At 38.5% G+C, this 14,625-nt stretch overlaps 1 protein-coding gene across 8 annotated transcripts in view; it reads right to left on the bottom strand.

The window, feature by feature from the left end:
- Positions 1 to 14,625, bottom strand: part of LRRC9 (leucine rich repeat containing 9) — a 141,077-nt gene that overhangs the window by 78,806 nt on the left and 47,646 nt on the right. For all 8 annotated transcript variants that reach the window (XM_049611501.1, XM_049611503.1, XM_049611502.1 and 5 more), the window contains 3 exons: positions 9,527 to 9,703; positions 8,654 to 8,771; positions 316 to 445 (listed from right to left, as the gene is read on the bottom strand). In XM_049611501.1, coding sequence (XP_049467458.1) covers positions 316 to 445; positions 8,654 to 8,771; positions 9,527 to 9,703 — 425 coding nt within the window. The remainder of the gene's footprint in view (positions 1 to 315; positions 446 to 8,653; positions 8,772 to 9,526; positions 9,704 to 14,625) is intronic.

A 14,625-nucleotide genomic window follows, 5' to 3' on the forward strand; every position in this document is an offset into this window, starting at 1 on the left:
GGTGCAGTAGGAGGACCCTAGGCTTGGCTTGGCCCTCGAATGAACAAAAGCAGCCTGTTTCATATAAATTGGATTAAATGTGAGTAACAAATGAGTCCCATTCTATTAATGTTGACACAATAATCAGTAAGTATTTGTTCATAAATTGTAAAGTTACAGATCAGAAAGTCATATTTCACTACACTGGTAAATACTAAATAAAATAGTTTCTGGAAAATCTTCCTGATTGATAAAGCCAAGTATTAAAAATGTTATGAAAATAATTAACAAAGGCTTAAAACTAAAAAGTTCAGAAATACCATATATTTGTATTACCATGCCTGAAGAGCTCATGCTCAGGAGAGTTCTTCTCATCTTTGTACTTTTGCTGTAGAAATTCAATTCTGGGACCCTCACACATACTTAGGCTGTTAGCGAGAATAACAGCTTCTTTTCTGAGAGGCAGCTGCAAAGAAAAAACAAAGCTGAGTATTTTTATAAAACTGACAGTACTTCAGCTTCAATACAGATGGCTTATTAGTTTATGTTTATGTGGGCAAAAAAAAAAAGGCTAGATTCATTGAAAAGCAGTAGATAACTTTCAGGTGCAACTTCATTCTGTAAGGCCATTTATATAATATGCTTTAAATTTACATGCAAATAGGTTTATGAAAAGTGATACACAGTATTCGTTCCTGTAAAAGCAGCCAGAGTCAGGACTGACAACACTGTGTGGTGCAGGAGCTATAGTCTTACACATTTTCAATGATACTCCACTAGTAATCATGTAAATTCCAAAAAAGAAAACCCTGTAGGTTCTTACTTATATGTGAGATATAGGTAAATATAGATACATGGATAAAGATTTGGTATAAATAGTGTTCTTGGTTTAATAATCTACGTGGCTTTCCAGATACATCTCATTGTGCTAATGCATGGAAATTTTAGTTTGCGTTGGGACTAGATTTATTTCTTAAAAATGTTTTATCAGAAATACAGTAATACAGGGGTGCCTGGGTGGCTCAGTTGGTTAAGTGTCCAACTTCAGCTCAGGTCGTGATCTCATAGTTCCTGAGTTTGAGCCCTGGACCAGGCTTTGCGCTGACAGTGCAGAGCCTGCTTGGGAGTCTCACTCCCTCCTCTCTCTCTGCCCCTCCCCACTCATGCTTTCACTGTCTCTCTCAAAAGAAATAAACAACAACAAAAAAGAAATACAGTAATACTCTAAAATTCATATCACTTGCTATGAAAGCTCTGAAGAACAAATAAAATCTCTATTTTTAGTAGTAGAAAACCTAGAGCTAAGAGAGATCATATAATCTATCCAAGGACAGAAGTAGAAATTAGCAAAGTCATAATTTGAACTCAGGTCTGCTTCTCCTTGTCACTATCTCAGAGTTTTGAAATTATTACAAGTTTAATATTAGTACCCAAATTATCTAAAAAATATGTTTTCTATAAATGCTGAATTGCTTATTTACTTTTTCTTACTAAAAGCTGTTACCCAAAGAGGTTTTAAAATTTTTTTAATGTTTATTTATTTTTGAGAGAGAGAGAGAGAGACACACACACAGAGTGTGAGCGGGGGAGGGGCAGAGAACAAGAGGGACACGGTGAGCTGTCACCACAGAACCCGATGCAGGGCTCAGACTCATGTCTGTGAGATATGACCTGAGCCGCAGTTGAATGCTCAACCGACTGAGCCACCCAGGCGCCCCCCCAAAGAAGTTTTTAAAATATAAATACTAAAATGTTGCTCATGTTACCATAAATTCCACATCCCAGTAAATATAACCTTATCAGATTTCCAATGAACATCACTAACTATTCATTGGATACAAGCTGTGTACGTGGCATTGTGCAGCTATAGCCTGGTCTTGGTCCTCAAGTGAGAGAGGGAAGATGGTGAAGACAGCACAGGCAGTAATCTCTCTGACATTGGCTATAGCAACATTTTTCTAGATATGTCTCCTAAGGCAAGGGAAATAAAAGCAAAAATAAACTGTCAGGACTACATCAAAATAGAAAGTTTCTGCACAGCGAAGGAAATAATCAACAGAACAAAAAGGCAACCTACTAAATGAGAGAAGATATTTGCAAATGATTTACCCAATAAAGGCTTAGTATCCAGAATATATAAAGTATTTATAAAACTCAATACCCAAAAAACAAATAGCCCAATTAAAAAATGGGCAGAAGGCATGAACAGACATTTCTCCAGAGAAGAGATACAAATGGCCAACAGACACATAAAATGATGTTCAACATCACTCATCATCAGGGAAATGCAAATGAAAACTACAATGAGAGATCACCCCTCACTTGTCAGGAAGGCTAAAATCAACAATACAAGAAACAAGTGTTGGCAAGGGTGTGGAGAAAAAGGAACCCTCTTGTACTGTTGGTGGGAATGCACTCTGATGCAGCCACTGTGGAAAACAATATGGAGTTTCCTCAAAATGTTAAAAAAAGAACTACCCTACAGTCCAGTAATCATACTACTGGATTTGCACACACAAAATAAAAACACTAATTCAAAATTATTCTTGAACCCCCAAGTTTATGCAGCATTATTTACAATAGCCAAACTATGGAAGCAGCCTAATTGTCCCCCGATAGATGAATGGATAAAGATGTGGTATATATGCACAGTGGAATATAATTCATTTGTAAAAGATAATAAAATTGTGCCACTTGTGATATGGATGGATCTAGAGAGTATAATGCTAAGTGAAATAAATCAGTCAGAGGAAGACAAATACCATATGATTTCACTCATACATGGAATTTAAGAAACAAAATAAACAAGCAAAGGAAAAAGAGAAAGAGAGAAACCAAGAAACAGACTCTTAACTATAGAGAACAAATTGATAGTTATCAGAGGGAAGGTAGGTGGGAGGATGGGGGAAATAGTGAATGGGGATTAAAGAGTATACTTATGATTAAAAAATAAAATGATTTAAAAAATAAATAGATAACAACAACAAAAAGAATCAGAAAATGTAAAAAAAAAAAAAAAAGGAAAAAAGAAAAGAAGAAAGAGGGGGGAAGATGGAAACTGTACCCAGTAATTAAAAATACAAACCATCACAGGGTGCCTGCGTGGCTCAATCAATTAAGTGTCCAATTCTTGATTTTGGCTCAGGTCATGATGTCACATGATCCAATGAGATCCAGTTCTGTGTCAGGCTCCACGCTGAGCATGGAGCCTCCTTGGGATTTGCCTCTCCCTCTTCCTCTGCCTCTACCCTGCTCATGCTTGTGTACTCTCTCTCAACATAAATAAATAAACATTAAACATTAAAAAAATACAAACCATCACAAGATGTGTCAAATAAGATCTCCTTTTTTAAACGAAATGTTTTTAAGAACCATCTTTGTAGAGGTGAGGGATCAATGCTAGGCTTTAAAGATTAGACATAATTCCAATCAGAAATCTTAAAAGAAAGTCTTTTTAAGAGGAGAAAGCATATGAAGGTATAAAAACAGGTACGATTGTCTATTCAACTATCATCCATCTATTCAACTATCCATCATTCATTAATCAGATTTCCACTAGGAATCTCTAAAGAAAGTCCCTGTCCTCAAGGTCTTGTAGAGAGATGCACACCATGATTGCCGTGGAGATCCTTCTGCCACTCCATAGATCGATTTCCTGGGTGTTCAAGTGACCTAACCTCAATACAGCTGTGTTTGAGGTTACAGCTTACTTCTGTGTCATCTTAACTCCTCTCAATTGTATTTTAGTATAACAAATGTGCTACAATAAAATTCTCAACTGCCACTGATTGCCACTTAACCAGCTTCCGCTAACCGACTCACAGGATTAAGCAGTAATTTCCATCCTTTCTAAATCCCACAGTATGGTGACAATTCAAGGATAAGAGGGTACTGTAAAAAATACTAGCATAGGGAATATAGTCAGTGATACTGTTAGTAACATTATATGGTGACAGATGGTGACTACACTTATTCTAGTGAGCACTGAGTAATGTATAGAATTGTCGAATCACTATGTTGTACACCAGAAACTACTATAACACTGTATGTCAACTATACTTCAATAATAAAAATTAAAAAAAAACTGATGTATTTCTGTTCTCCCCAGCTGTGTTGTACGCTTACAAAAAGTTGGTTAATTTTGTTCCTAAATGTTTTATACCAGTTGTATTTGTTATTGAAATTATACACATGAAATAAAACAATGAAACATGAACAAGGATGAGAGCTGTTTCTGTGAAAAATAAGTGGAAAGTGTTGGTAAGATTCTGTAGAGACTAATCATTAAAAGCTTCTGCTACAGCATGTGTAAATGGGGCAAATATAAAAGTTTGGTGGTGGCAAGGGGGAGCATACAAACTAAAACTAGATTGATTCTTGCACTCAAGTTCATGCTCAACTTTAAAGAAACTGAAACTAATATGTAATATGGTTATGGTCTGATGTAAGAAAGATTATCAGGAGTTTCAACCTCATACTCAGAGGCTTTGGCCCTATGTAAAAAGATAGATGAATGAAATGTAAGTTTATATGTTTTAAGTTTGCTGAAGGGGTGCTCGCTTCAGCAGCATATATGTTAAGCTTGCTAAAGTGTTCCTTAAGTAAATAATTTATTTAAAGTTCTCCTTTTTTTAAGTGTTATTTAAGTGAACTCTACACCCCATGTGGGGCTTGAACTCACGACCCTGAGATCAAGAGTCACATGCTCTTCCAACTGAGCCACCTGGGCGCCCCTAGTTCTCCATTTTAATGGATTTTCTGATAAACCTGTAAACTAGGCAAAAGGGATCCTACTATCTGAGAACTCAGGAAAGCCTTCGCAAAGGAGGAAGTCCTTAAGTTGAGACTTGAAGGGTAAGTTTGCCAAAAGAAAAAAGTAGGGAAGATCATTTCATCAAAAGGAGGCATAGCACTGAGGTATGTTTAGGAGAATCACAAAGAAAGTACATACTTCATTTGGGATATTTGTTGTATTTGGTAATAGGGAGTCTGGTTGAAGCTAGATTTTGAGGGGCCTTAAGTGCAAGGCAGAGGGATTTGGACTTCATTATCATGAGTAATGGGAAGAGACTGAAGGATTTTCATCATGAGAACAATGCAGTGTGTGCTATGAAAATAATGTTTTAGGAAAGATTAATTTGTCTGTCCTTTTAAAGGTGGAAGGAATAGAGGGAAGACCAAGGGCAGAGTTGCCTATTAGGAAACTACTGGCAAAGATTAGAGGGAATGTTCTAAGTGGTGGCAGGCAATAGGAACAGGGAGGGAAAGGAAGAATGCAAAGTGATATGGTAAAGGAAGAATCACTACAAATGGTAAATGATTAGATACAGGGATAATGAAAAAGGGAGTGGTTGGATATAATTTCAAAGCTTTGAACCTGGTCAGTGGAGAGTGACAGCATTGTTGGTAGAAATAAGACAAGGAGAGAGTTGGTTATGGACAAAATATTAAAGGCTGGTTTTAGACATATTGTAGAAGGAGATAAAACCGGTTAATCACATAGGAATGGCAGCTGTGGGTGTCAGAGCAGAGAGCAGGAGGTGGGCTGGCTGAGGACGTACACTTTGGAGAAAGCCAAGTGGAATAAATGATACTCCTTAAGTCTATTGACCAAGTCCTTGGGCATCAAAGAGAGTAATGATGTAAGCCAGCCCTCTGCCTTACAAAGTCACTGCCAACCTAAGCCAAATCTGTCTTCTAAACTGCTTACACAGCTCATGCTTTTTAATCTTATCCCACCTCTTAAACAATGCAGTACATGTACATTTATCTTGATTTCCTGTGTGCACATAATAGCATAAAAAATATGCTACATGCTACACAGTGATTTTTCTAGCCAATTATACTCCATTTCTAAGATTTTAACAATGAGAGTAATTGATCATGTATGGAGAAAAACAAGATTATTAAGCCTTAATCTTGTGGTATTCTCATGTTTAGAGGGAAGAGGAAGAATTAAAAGAAAACAAAGACAAGACAATCAGAAAAATAGGAGAATAACATTAGTGTAATATTATGGATGCCAAAGGGGAGTTTCGAAAAGGAAAGAGCAGTCAATAGTATCAAATACTTCAGAGAATAATGGTAAATCTTATTTTAAAATTTTCTATGAACTAACATGATATTTATCTTTCTCTGACTGACTTATTTCATGCAGCATAATGCTCTCTAGCTCCATCCACCTCATTGCAAATGGCAAGATTATGTTCTTTTTTATGGCTGAATAATAGGAGCTAAAGAGTATTATGCTACAAGAAATAAGTCAGTCACAGAAAGACATACCACATGATTTCACTCTAATATGGAATTTATGAAACAAAACAAATTAACATAGAGGGGGGAAAAAAAGAGAGGCAAACCAAGAAACAGATTCTTAACTATAGAGAAGGTACTGATGGTTACCAGATGGGAGGTGGGAGGGGGATGGGTAAAGTCAGTGATGGAGATTAAGGAGTGCACTTGTGATGAGCACGGGGACCTGTAATGGAAGTGCTGAATCACTCTTTTGTACACCTGAAACTCATACGTATGGCACATGGAATTTAAATAAAATCTTTAGGGGCGCCTGGGTGGCGCAGTCGGTTAAGCGTCCGACTTCAGCCAGGTCACCATCTCGCGGTCCGTGAGTTCGAGCCCCGCGTCAGGCTCTGGGCTGATGGCTCGGAGCCTGGAGCCTGTTTCCGATCCTGTGTCTCCCTCTCTCTCTGCCCCTCCCCCGTTCATGCTCTGTCTCTCTCTCTGTCCCAAAAATAAATAAAAAACGTTGAAAAAAAATTTAAATAAACTCTTTAAAAAGCCCAAAAAACAAAAAACAAAACAAAAAAACCCCCAAAAACTTTCTATGTGCCAGGAACTGGTCCCAAGAACTTACTGGGTAAATTTTAATAATACATTCTATTTAATGTAATCTATCTGAAATATTATCATTTCAATATGTAATCAGTATAAGAAATTATAATCTCTTTTCTATACCAAAACTGAGATTTATTTCAAACTTTTTAGCACATCTCAATTCTGACTAGTCACATTTCAAATGCTCAGCAGTCACATGCGGGTGGTGGCTACCATACTGGATAGCTAGCTGTTTGAAGGATTAGAGATACCACATCTCCTAAAGGAGCGGCAGGAGATAAGGCGCTAGGCACAGTGTCGGGCAAGCAGGAAACACACAGAAATGTTAGCCTCATCTTTCTGCCAACCTTCGTGCCCATGATGGTTCATAGTTCTCGAATCACCCTGAGCACTCCACTCTACTTTTTCAAATCCTTTATTCCTCGCCTCCTTCTTTCTTCTCTTCCAGAAAGTACATAAGGGCACTTTCGCCACACCAGCCTGCTGAAGCCACTGTCCCTCTGGCCTGCTGCTGCAGTATCCCCCCTATGTAACCTCCTGCCATCAGCTCCTACTCCCTCCAATCCATTCTCCACTGAATGGCTGGAAAGCTGTTTTGGTGATTTTTTTTTAACTGTAAAAAGTACATGAAGTAAAACTACCATTTTAACCGTTTTTAAGTGTACAATTCATTGGCATGGAGTACATTCACAATGTTGTGCAACCATCACCACTATTCATTTCCAGAACTTTTCATCATCCCCATAGAAGCTCTGCACTCATTAAAGAATGACTCCCTATCCTTCCATCATCATCCCCTGCTAACCTCTATTCTACTTTCTGTCTGTACCAATTTGCCTATTCTACGTACCTCATATAAGTGGAATCATACAATATTTGTAAATTTGTGTTTGGCTTTTTTCACTTAGCGTAATACTTTCAAGGTTTAACCATGGATCAGAATGTATCAGAATTTAAATCCTTTTTATGGCTAGTATGCCATTGGATGGCTATATCATATTTTGTTTATCCATTGTGTCTTGAGGGGCATTTGGGTTGTTTTGACTTTTTGGCTATTATGAATAATGGTGTTATGAACATGGAGTGGTGTACCAGTATCCAAAAACTTTTGAATGCATACCTCACTAAATCCTAACCACAACTCTGTGAAGTAGATACTATTATTACCTTCATTTTATAGATAGGAAGAAAAAGGCACATAGAGGTGAAGTCACGTAGCTCCTGAGTAGGAAAGCCAGGATTTAAATGCAACAACATTGTCATTTTTGTGTGTGCCATGATGTGAAAAGGGTGAGGGAGCATTTCTGTACAACAGGGTGTTACAGCTGCCTCAGCAAGAGAGCAGAAGACAGAGAAAGGGTGACTGGATATTTTGGAGCTCAGAGTGACCAGGGAGCAAGGTGCAGACAAAGAAGTAGAAAATAAAGAAGTGGTGGCAGTAAGAGAGAAAGAAAAACAGGATGACAACCAGAAAGCATAGCAGTGTTCAGCGAATGGACTTTTTTTTTTTCAAGATGGAGAAGACCCTAGAATGTTTAAAAGAGATTAGAGAAATAGATTTCAAGATCATTAACAAAAGGATCACAGCATGAAAATAGGATACCTAGAAATATTAGATAGGCAGATAAATTAATTGATGGACTTATTCTGGTATAATCCAAAGAAGGAAGATGCTATACTTTGTAGCACCAAGCTTTCTGTGAAATAGCAGAAGTTGGCTATAAATATGAATAAAAGGATTGAGAACCAAGCCCTGTCTAACCAATGGCAGGGCTTTATTCATTAGGAAGAAAGCATTATTCTGAATGACATTTTATGCTACCTTGTTCGTTTCACTGTCTTTGAATCCTTTTTCAAGTATTTGTAGCAGATGCTTTTTCTTCACTGTAACTTCAGGATCAAAAACATAAAAAAGACATTCCAGCATCTTTCGATAGCTCCTTAAGAATAATTAAGATAAAAAAAAGTTTGAGAATTGATTTCAAAAGAGCTTAGGCATAGATAAGACAATCATATATCCTGCCCTGGATATTTCCCATTTACAGTGAATGTCCAGTGTCATTACTAAGCCTCCAATCCCCCTCAGTCTCAAAAAGAGCCCCAGGGGCACCTGGGTGGCTCAGTTGGTTGAGCGTCTGACTTTGGCTCAGGTCATGATCTCAAGGTTTGTGGGTTCGAGCCTTGCATCAGGTTCTGGGCCAACAGCGAGGAGTCTGCTTGGGATTTTCCCTCTCTGCCCCTCACCTGCTTGCTCTCTCTCTGTCTCTTTCAAAATGGACAAATGAAAACTTAAAAAACAAAAAAGGCCCCAGTGTGGGTAAACTATGATGTCATCCTCCTCAAGGGAGATGCATGAAAAGGAAATATTTACTAACAAGGCATATTTTCAATATTGTGAACTTAAAAAAAATGTTCATTTATTTTTGAGAGAGAGAGAGCGAGAGCGAGATTGAGACCGAGCAGGGGAGAGGAAGAGAGGGCGGAGGGAGAGAGAATCCCAAGCAGGCTCCAAGCAAAGTCCAACACGGGGCTCAAGCCCATGATCCGTGAGATCATGACCTGAGCTGAAGTTGGGTGCTTAACTGACTGAGCCACCCAGGCACTCCAATATTGTAAGCTTTTAAAACAGAATGACTCTTTACAAAATAAAATCAGACTTCTGTAAAAATGTTCCTTACGGAATTTAACTTCTTACTCTGAATCATGCATATCTTCATTGTCAAGAAACTTCTGGAGTTTCTCTTCAAATTTTAGTCTCAGAATACGGTTGTTAACTTTGATGATACGTTTTACTTTCACTCCAGTAATACCATATGGCCTGAAGTCCCAGGTACAAAAACGTGAGAGAATTAGTTCATAGCAGGAGTTAAACCTATATGGGAAAACAGAATATATATAAAGAAAAGAACACATTGTCCTTAAAATGTTGAAGAACACAAAGTTACATATAATAAAAGTTATAACCCATATTTTATATTTTTTGCTAAAGATACATTGTCATATCATAGCTCTGCTTTGGTCCAAACTGGGCACTTAATCAATAAAAGAGATGTTAAACTTTGAAACATAAAAGTAAGAGTTGTTTTTATTAATGATTAGATATGTGTTTTGACTGAAAGACATGTTGCTTGAGTAATCCTTCATTACTGAAACACTTTGTTTTTTTGGCTTCAGTGAAACTATATATTTCTGGCTTTCTTCTTATTGGCTGCTCCTTAATGGTTTTCTTTGCTGATTCTTTTTCCTCTGGCAGCTTTCTAAATGTTGGATTGCACCTGGAATAAGTCTTGGGTGCTCCTTTTGTTTCCATGAATACTATTCCTAGGTGATTTCATCTGGTCCCTTGGCAATATACAGAAAAAATATATTTTATATATACGGATATATTCCAACATTTTACTTTCAGACTTTATCTCTACCCAATTTAGGTGGATATACCCCTACTTGAACATCCAACTGCTTAGTTGGTATGTTCACTTGCATATGGAATAGGCCTCTAAAACTTAATTCATCACCTGCTTCTAAGCCTACTCCTTCTGACTGTTTTCCATCTCAGTATATGGTACCAGCATCTAACTGGTAGCTTAAGTTAACATCCCAGGAATGAAACTTGCCTCCTGTCTGTCTCACTAATATCCAATTCTTTGGTCAAATCTCTTTGGCCTTACATCTAAAATATCCTGATTATAACCCTATGTCATCACTATCACTGTTATTACTTTTTTGCAAATCATCATCATCTCTCATTTGGACTACTGCCAATAACTTCATAACTAGGGATATAGAAGTGAAAGAGGCAGGGTCCCTCCTCTCATGGAGCCTATATTATAAGGAGTTGGCCAAAAAATAAACAATACATAAATAAAATCATTTCTAAACTGACAAGTGCTTTGAAGAAAGAGAAGTTTGGGGTAAGGACTGGAGTGGGGGCTACTGAGTATAGATCTGGGTAAGATATTTCAGAGAAGATATTTGAGTGAAGAAAAGGAGAAGAAGGGGCCAACTATGTGAAGATCTCAAGAAAATGTATTGGAAGTGCTCATCTGCTCTCTACTGCCCTTACTGGGCCATGCCCTATCTTAAAGTAGCACAGAATTTGGACTAAGATGAGATTTTAAAACGAATCAATTTGGGGGCACCTGGGTGGCTCAGTAGGTTAAGCATCTGACTCCAGCTCAGGTCATGATCTCACGGTTCATGGGTTCGAGCCCTGCGTTGGGCTCAGTGCTGACAGCTCAGAGCCTGGAGCCTGTTTTGGATTCTGTGTCTCCCTCTCTTTCTGCCCCTCCCCTGCTGTGCTCTCTCTCTTTCCCTCTTAAGAATAAATAAACATTAAAAAAATAATAATAATAAAATAAAATGGATCAATTTGAAAAGAAAGCTAAGTGATCCTATATGCGATACATTTACCTGTAATGAGATGTCTGGTCCTCACTGGCATACAATATCAACAAAGGCCTGAGCATGAGTGTGGGCTAAGATCACAGAGGTGAGCTTCCTGGTGGGTGGTCTTTCCCTGGGACAAACTCATTTAGAGTGAGTGTCTGCCTTTCCCACTAGCGAAGACTGAACCAGTGCAGCTAAGAGCTGCCCAATTGCTCTTCCCTTGGAGTTGAAAAGTGAGCTGCCCAAACCAAACCATTCCCGGAGGAGCTCACAGTCTGTTAGGAGACAGATACATATAAGTAGTGTGGCAACCAGCTGATGCTGCTAATTAGTTCGGAGGTCTGGATAAATAATTACATCATCACCAGGAGTGGGAAACCTCCAGGCTCATGTATAGAGGGATCACTGTCTGGGCCTGATCAGTCCAAGTCACTCCTACACAATACATCCTGGAACCACTGAAGCTCCAATTACTACTTGCACTCTATTTTTATTATTATTATACTCTGATAGAAAGTGTTGTAGGCATTTTATTTAGATAAAGTTTTGTCATATAGTAACAAGGATAAACAAGGGTAGAAGCGATAAATGGACAACACCTAGCTTCTAGTTCAGTTCCCAGGAATGCAAGAACTAAGAATGGCACAGGAAACTCCATGAAGTGGAATCCTTTCATAGAGCTTTTCTCTGCCTGGAAATTCAGTAGCTGAGCCCTTCTTCACATAGAATTCCTACAGCCCTGGAGACTGGGAACCCCCGTGCTAATGGGACATGGGCTCTGTGCTATCTGGAATCTGAGAACTAAAGCCATTCAATAAATCACCTGGTCAAGCTGGAGATGAGAAGACATCACTCACAGAGTGCCAAAATACTGCTAGAGGAGGGAGAACCAAACCTATAACTGACTAGGAAGTACTGTGACACTCCGTATTATCAGTTCCTCGTAGAAGAGGACACTTCTCATAGCATTGTTGGTAACGTGCTACATGCACTGGGCAGCATCTCATTACTGACCTGAGATATATGCTTTCTAGTCTGAACCTCAAATAATAACTGTAGGAACTTATATAAAATAATATCTAAATCTCTTATACCTCTCTTTCAAGGGGTCCCAAAGACTTAAGGGCGAAATTCAAACTACCAGCTCACGGTGCGCTTTAATGATCAGGCCTTTGTCATGTGGAAATACTGTAGTTCTCCAAATGTATTATAATAGTTCCATACCTTTTCACCACATGCTGTTTCCTCTGCTTAGCAAGTCCTTCCCCTAATTCTGTGTATAGTTAACTTCTATCTGTCCCTCAAATTTCAGATCAAAGTATCTCCCTCAGATGTCCCCACTTCCAAAAACTTTCTCTACACCCCCATTCTGGTTTGAATGTCATTCTTCTCCAGACCAACAATTATCCCAGAGTTTAGTACTGCTTCATTTCCATAGTCTCCCATACCAGATGGCAGCCTGGATGAGAGCAGGAACTGTAACTTTTACCCCTAGCACCTAGAATAGAATCTGGCCCATGGTAGAAACCCAGTGGATGGATGCTGAGCAAGTGAACACAATAGAAAAGATTCAAAGATGAATAAGAATGCAGTCTCTATCTTCACTGAGTTTATAAACAAATGGAGCAGAAAAGTAATGGGACAAACATAGGCAAAATTATAACTGAGTAGAAGATAGGAGAGATGCAACATAGTGCTGTGAAGATTCAAAGAGAATAATAATAATGACTAATCTGATAAAGATGACAAAGGTATTCCTCACAAAAGATGGCTCTTGATGTTGGCCTTGAAGATAAAGTAAGTTTTGACAGACAATGATAGAGAGTGAGGGCAAGGATGTAAGGTATTCTGGGTGAAGGAAGCAGAACAGAGGAAACCACGGTGGTGCACCAGGTGTGTCCCAAGAGCAGTGAGGCACACACAGTTTGGCTGACTCTGGAGGGGTTGGAAAAGTAGTAGGATGGTTTGAACACCATATGGTGAAGCCCACTGAATATTGGGGTGAAAGGTTTGAATATCACTTGGAAAATAACAGGTTGCTACAAAAGGCTTTTATTTTGTTTTACACAGTGCTCTCTGTGTAGGAGGTGTGCCAGCAGGGACCACATAGGAAATCATTTAGTTATCTTTACTGATTGATTAGCAAATACCAAGTACCTACTATATGCAGACACTGTACTACACCCAACGTGGGGCTTGAACTCATGACCTCCAGATCAAGAGTCGCATACTCTACCGACTGAGCCAACCAGGCGCCTCAGGAGCTATTTCATAGTATCCATAAAAAATCACAGCTAAGGTGGCCAAGTTTGTAAAAAAACAATCCTTCAAATTCTGCCAACGTAGATTTGATTTTCTTCTTAAAATGGAACAAGGCTGTTATTACTAAAGCCAAGTAAACAATTGCTAATGCTTATCAAAATCCATCAACCTAATTTACTATCAGGTTGACATAGTTACCTAATGGCTTTTTAGTCATTTTGCTTTTATGTATTTTTTCCTTATAATCTACTTGTTTTGTAAAGAGACTACTCTGCAATAAGTTAAAAAGAAACGGAAATAATAATAAACAAATCTGTTTAGGTTGAGTGAATATAAATGAAAGACTGAAAAATTTTTCATGCACCCTGCAGACAGACACCATTCAATTTTTGTACTTGAAAAATCAAGGCCTTTATTTGTTTATATGGGAAATGGGATGAATCCCCTTTATATCTTTGCACATAAAAATCAAGTATTGTGGTTAAGTGAATAGTGGTAACTGCTGGGCCATTGATGTACTGATACAAGAAAAAATATTTTAAACGGTCTATTTCTCACTTGGGCAGAACTTCTTATGGCTTAAAGTAATTCATAACAATTACATATTTTTATTTATAAAAAGTTAATACAGGGGCGCCTGGGTGGCTCAGTCGGTTGAGCATCCGACTTCGGCTCAGGTCATGATCTCACAGTTTGTGAGTTTGAGCCCCGCGTTGGGCTCTGTGCTGACAGCTCAGAGCCTGGAGCCTGCTTTGGATTCTGGGTCTCCCTCTCTCTCTGCCCCTAACCCACTCACATTCTGTCTCTGTCTCTCTCAAAAATAAACATATAAAAAGTTAATACGAATTTTGCATTTTACTCCATAAAAGTCAGTGTTTGTTTCAACACTGACTGCAAATACAATCCGCTGGGATGCTGGATCAAGTCCATTCAATCACTTTACGTGTTTCCTGCTTTCTCTCTACACACCCAAATTCGCAGTATGCTCTAGGGTTGTAGGGCAAGCTTTGGCTTGTTCACAGCTCCCCAGTTTTGAGGAAATGATTATAGAAATGTGGAAGTTATAATTAGTGATATTTTCTGCTGCAAACCTTTTCTTTCCTTCCTTCCTTCCTTCCTTCCTTCCTTCCTTCCTTCCTTCCTTCC

Source organism: Panthera uncia, assembly GCF_023721935.1.
Source record: "Panthera uncia isolate 11264 chromosome B3 unlocalized genomic scaffold, Puncia_PCG_1.0 HiC_scaffold_1, whole genome shotgun sequence".
Classification (NCBI taxonomy): domain Eukaryota; kingdom Metazoa; phylum Chordata; class Mammalia; order Carnivora; family Felidae; genus Panthera; species Panthera uncia.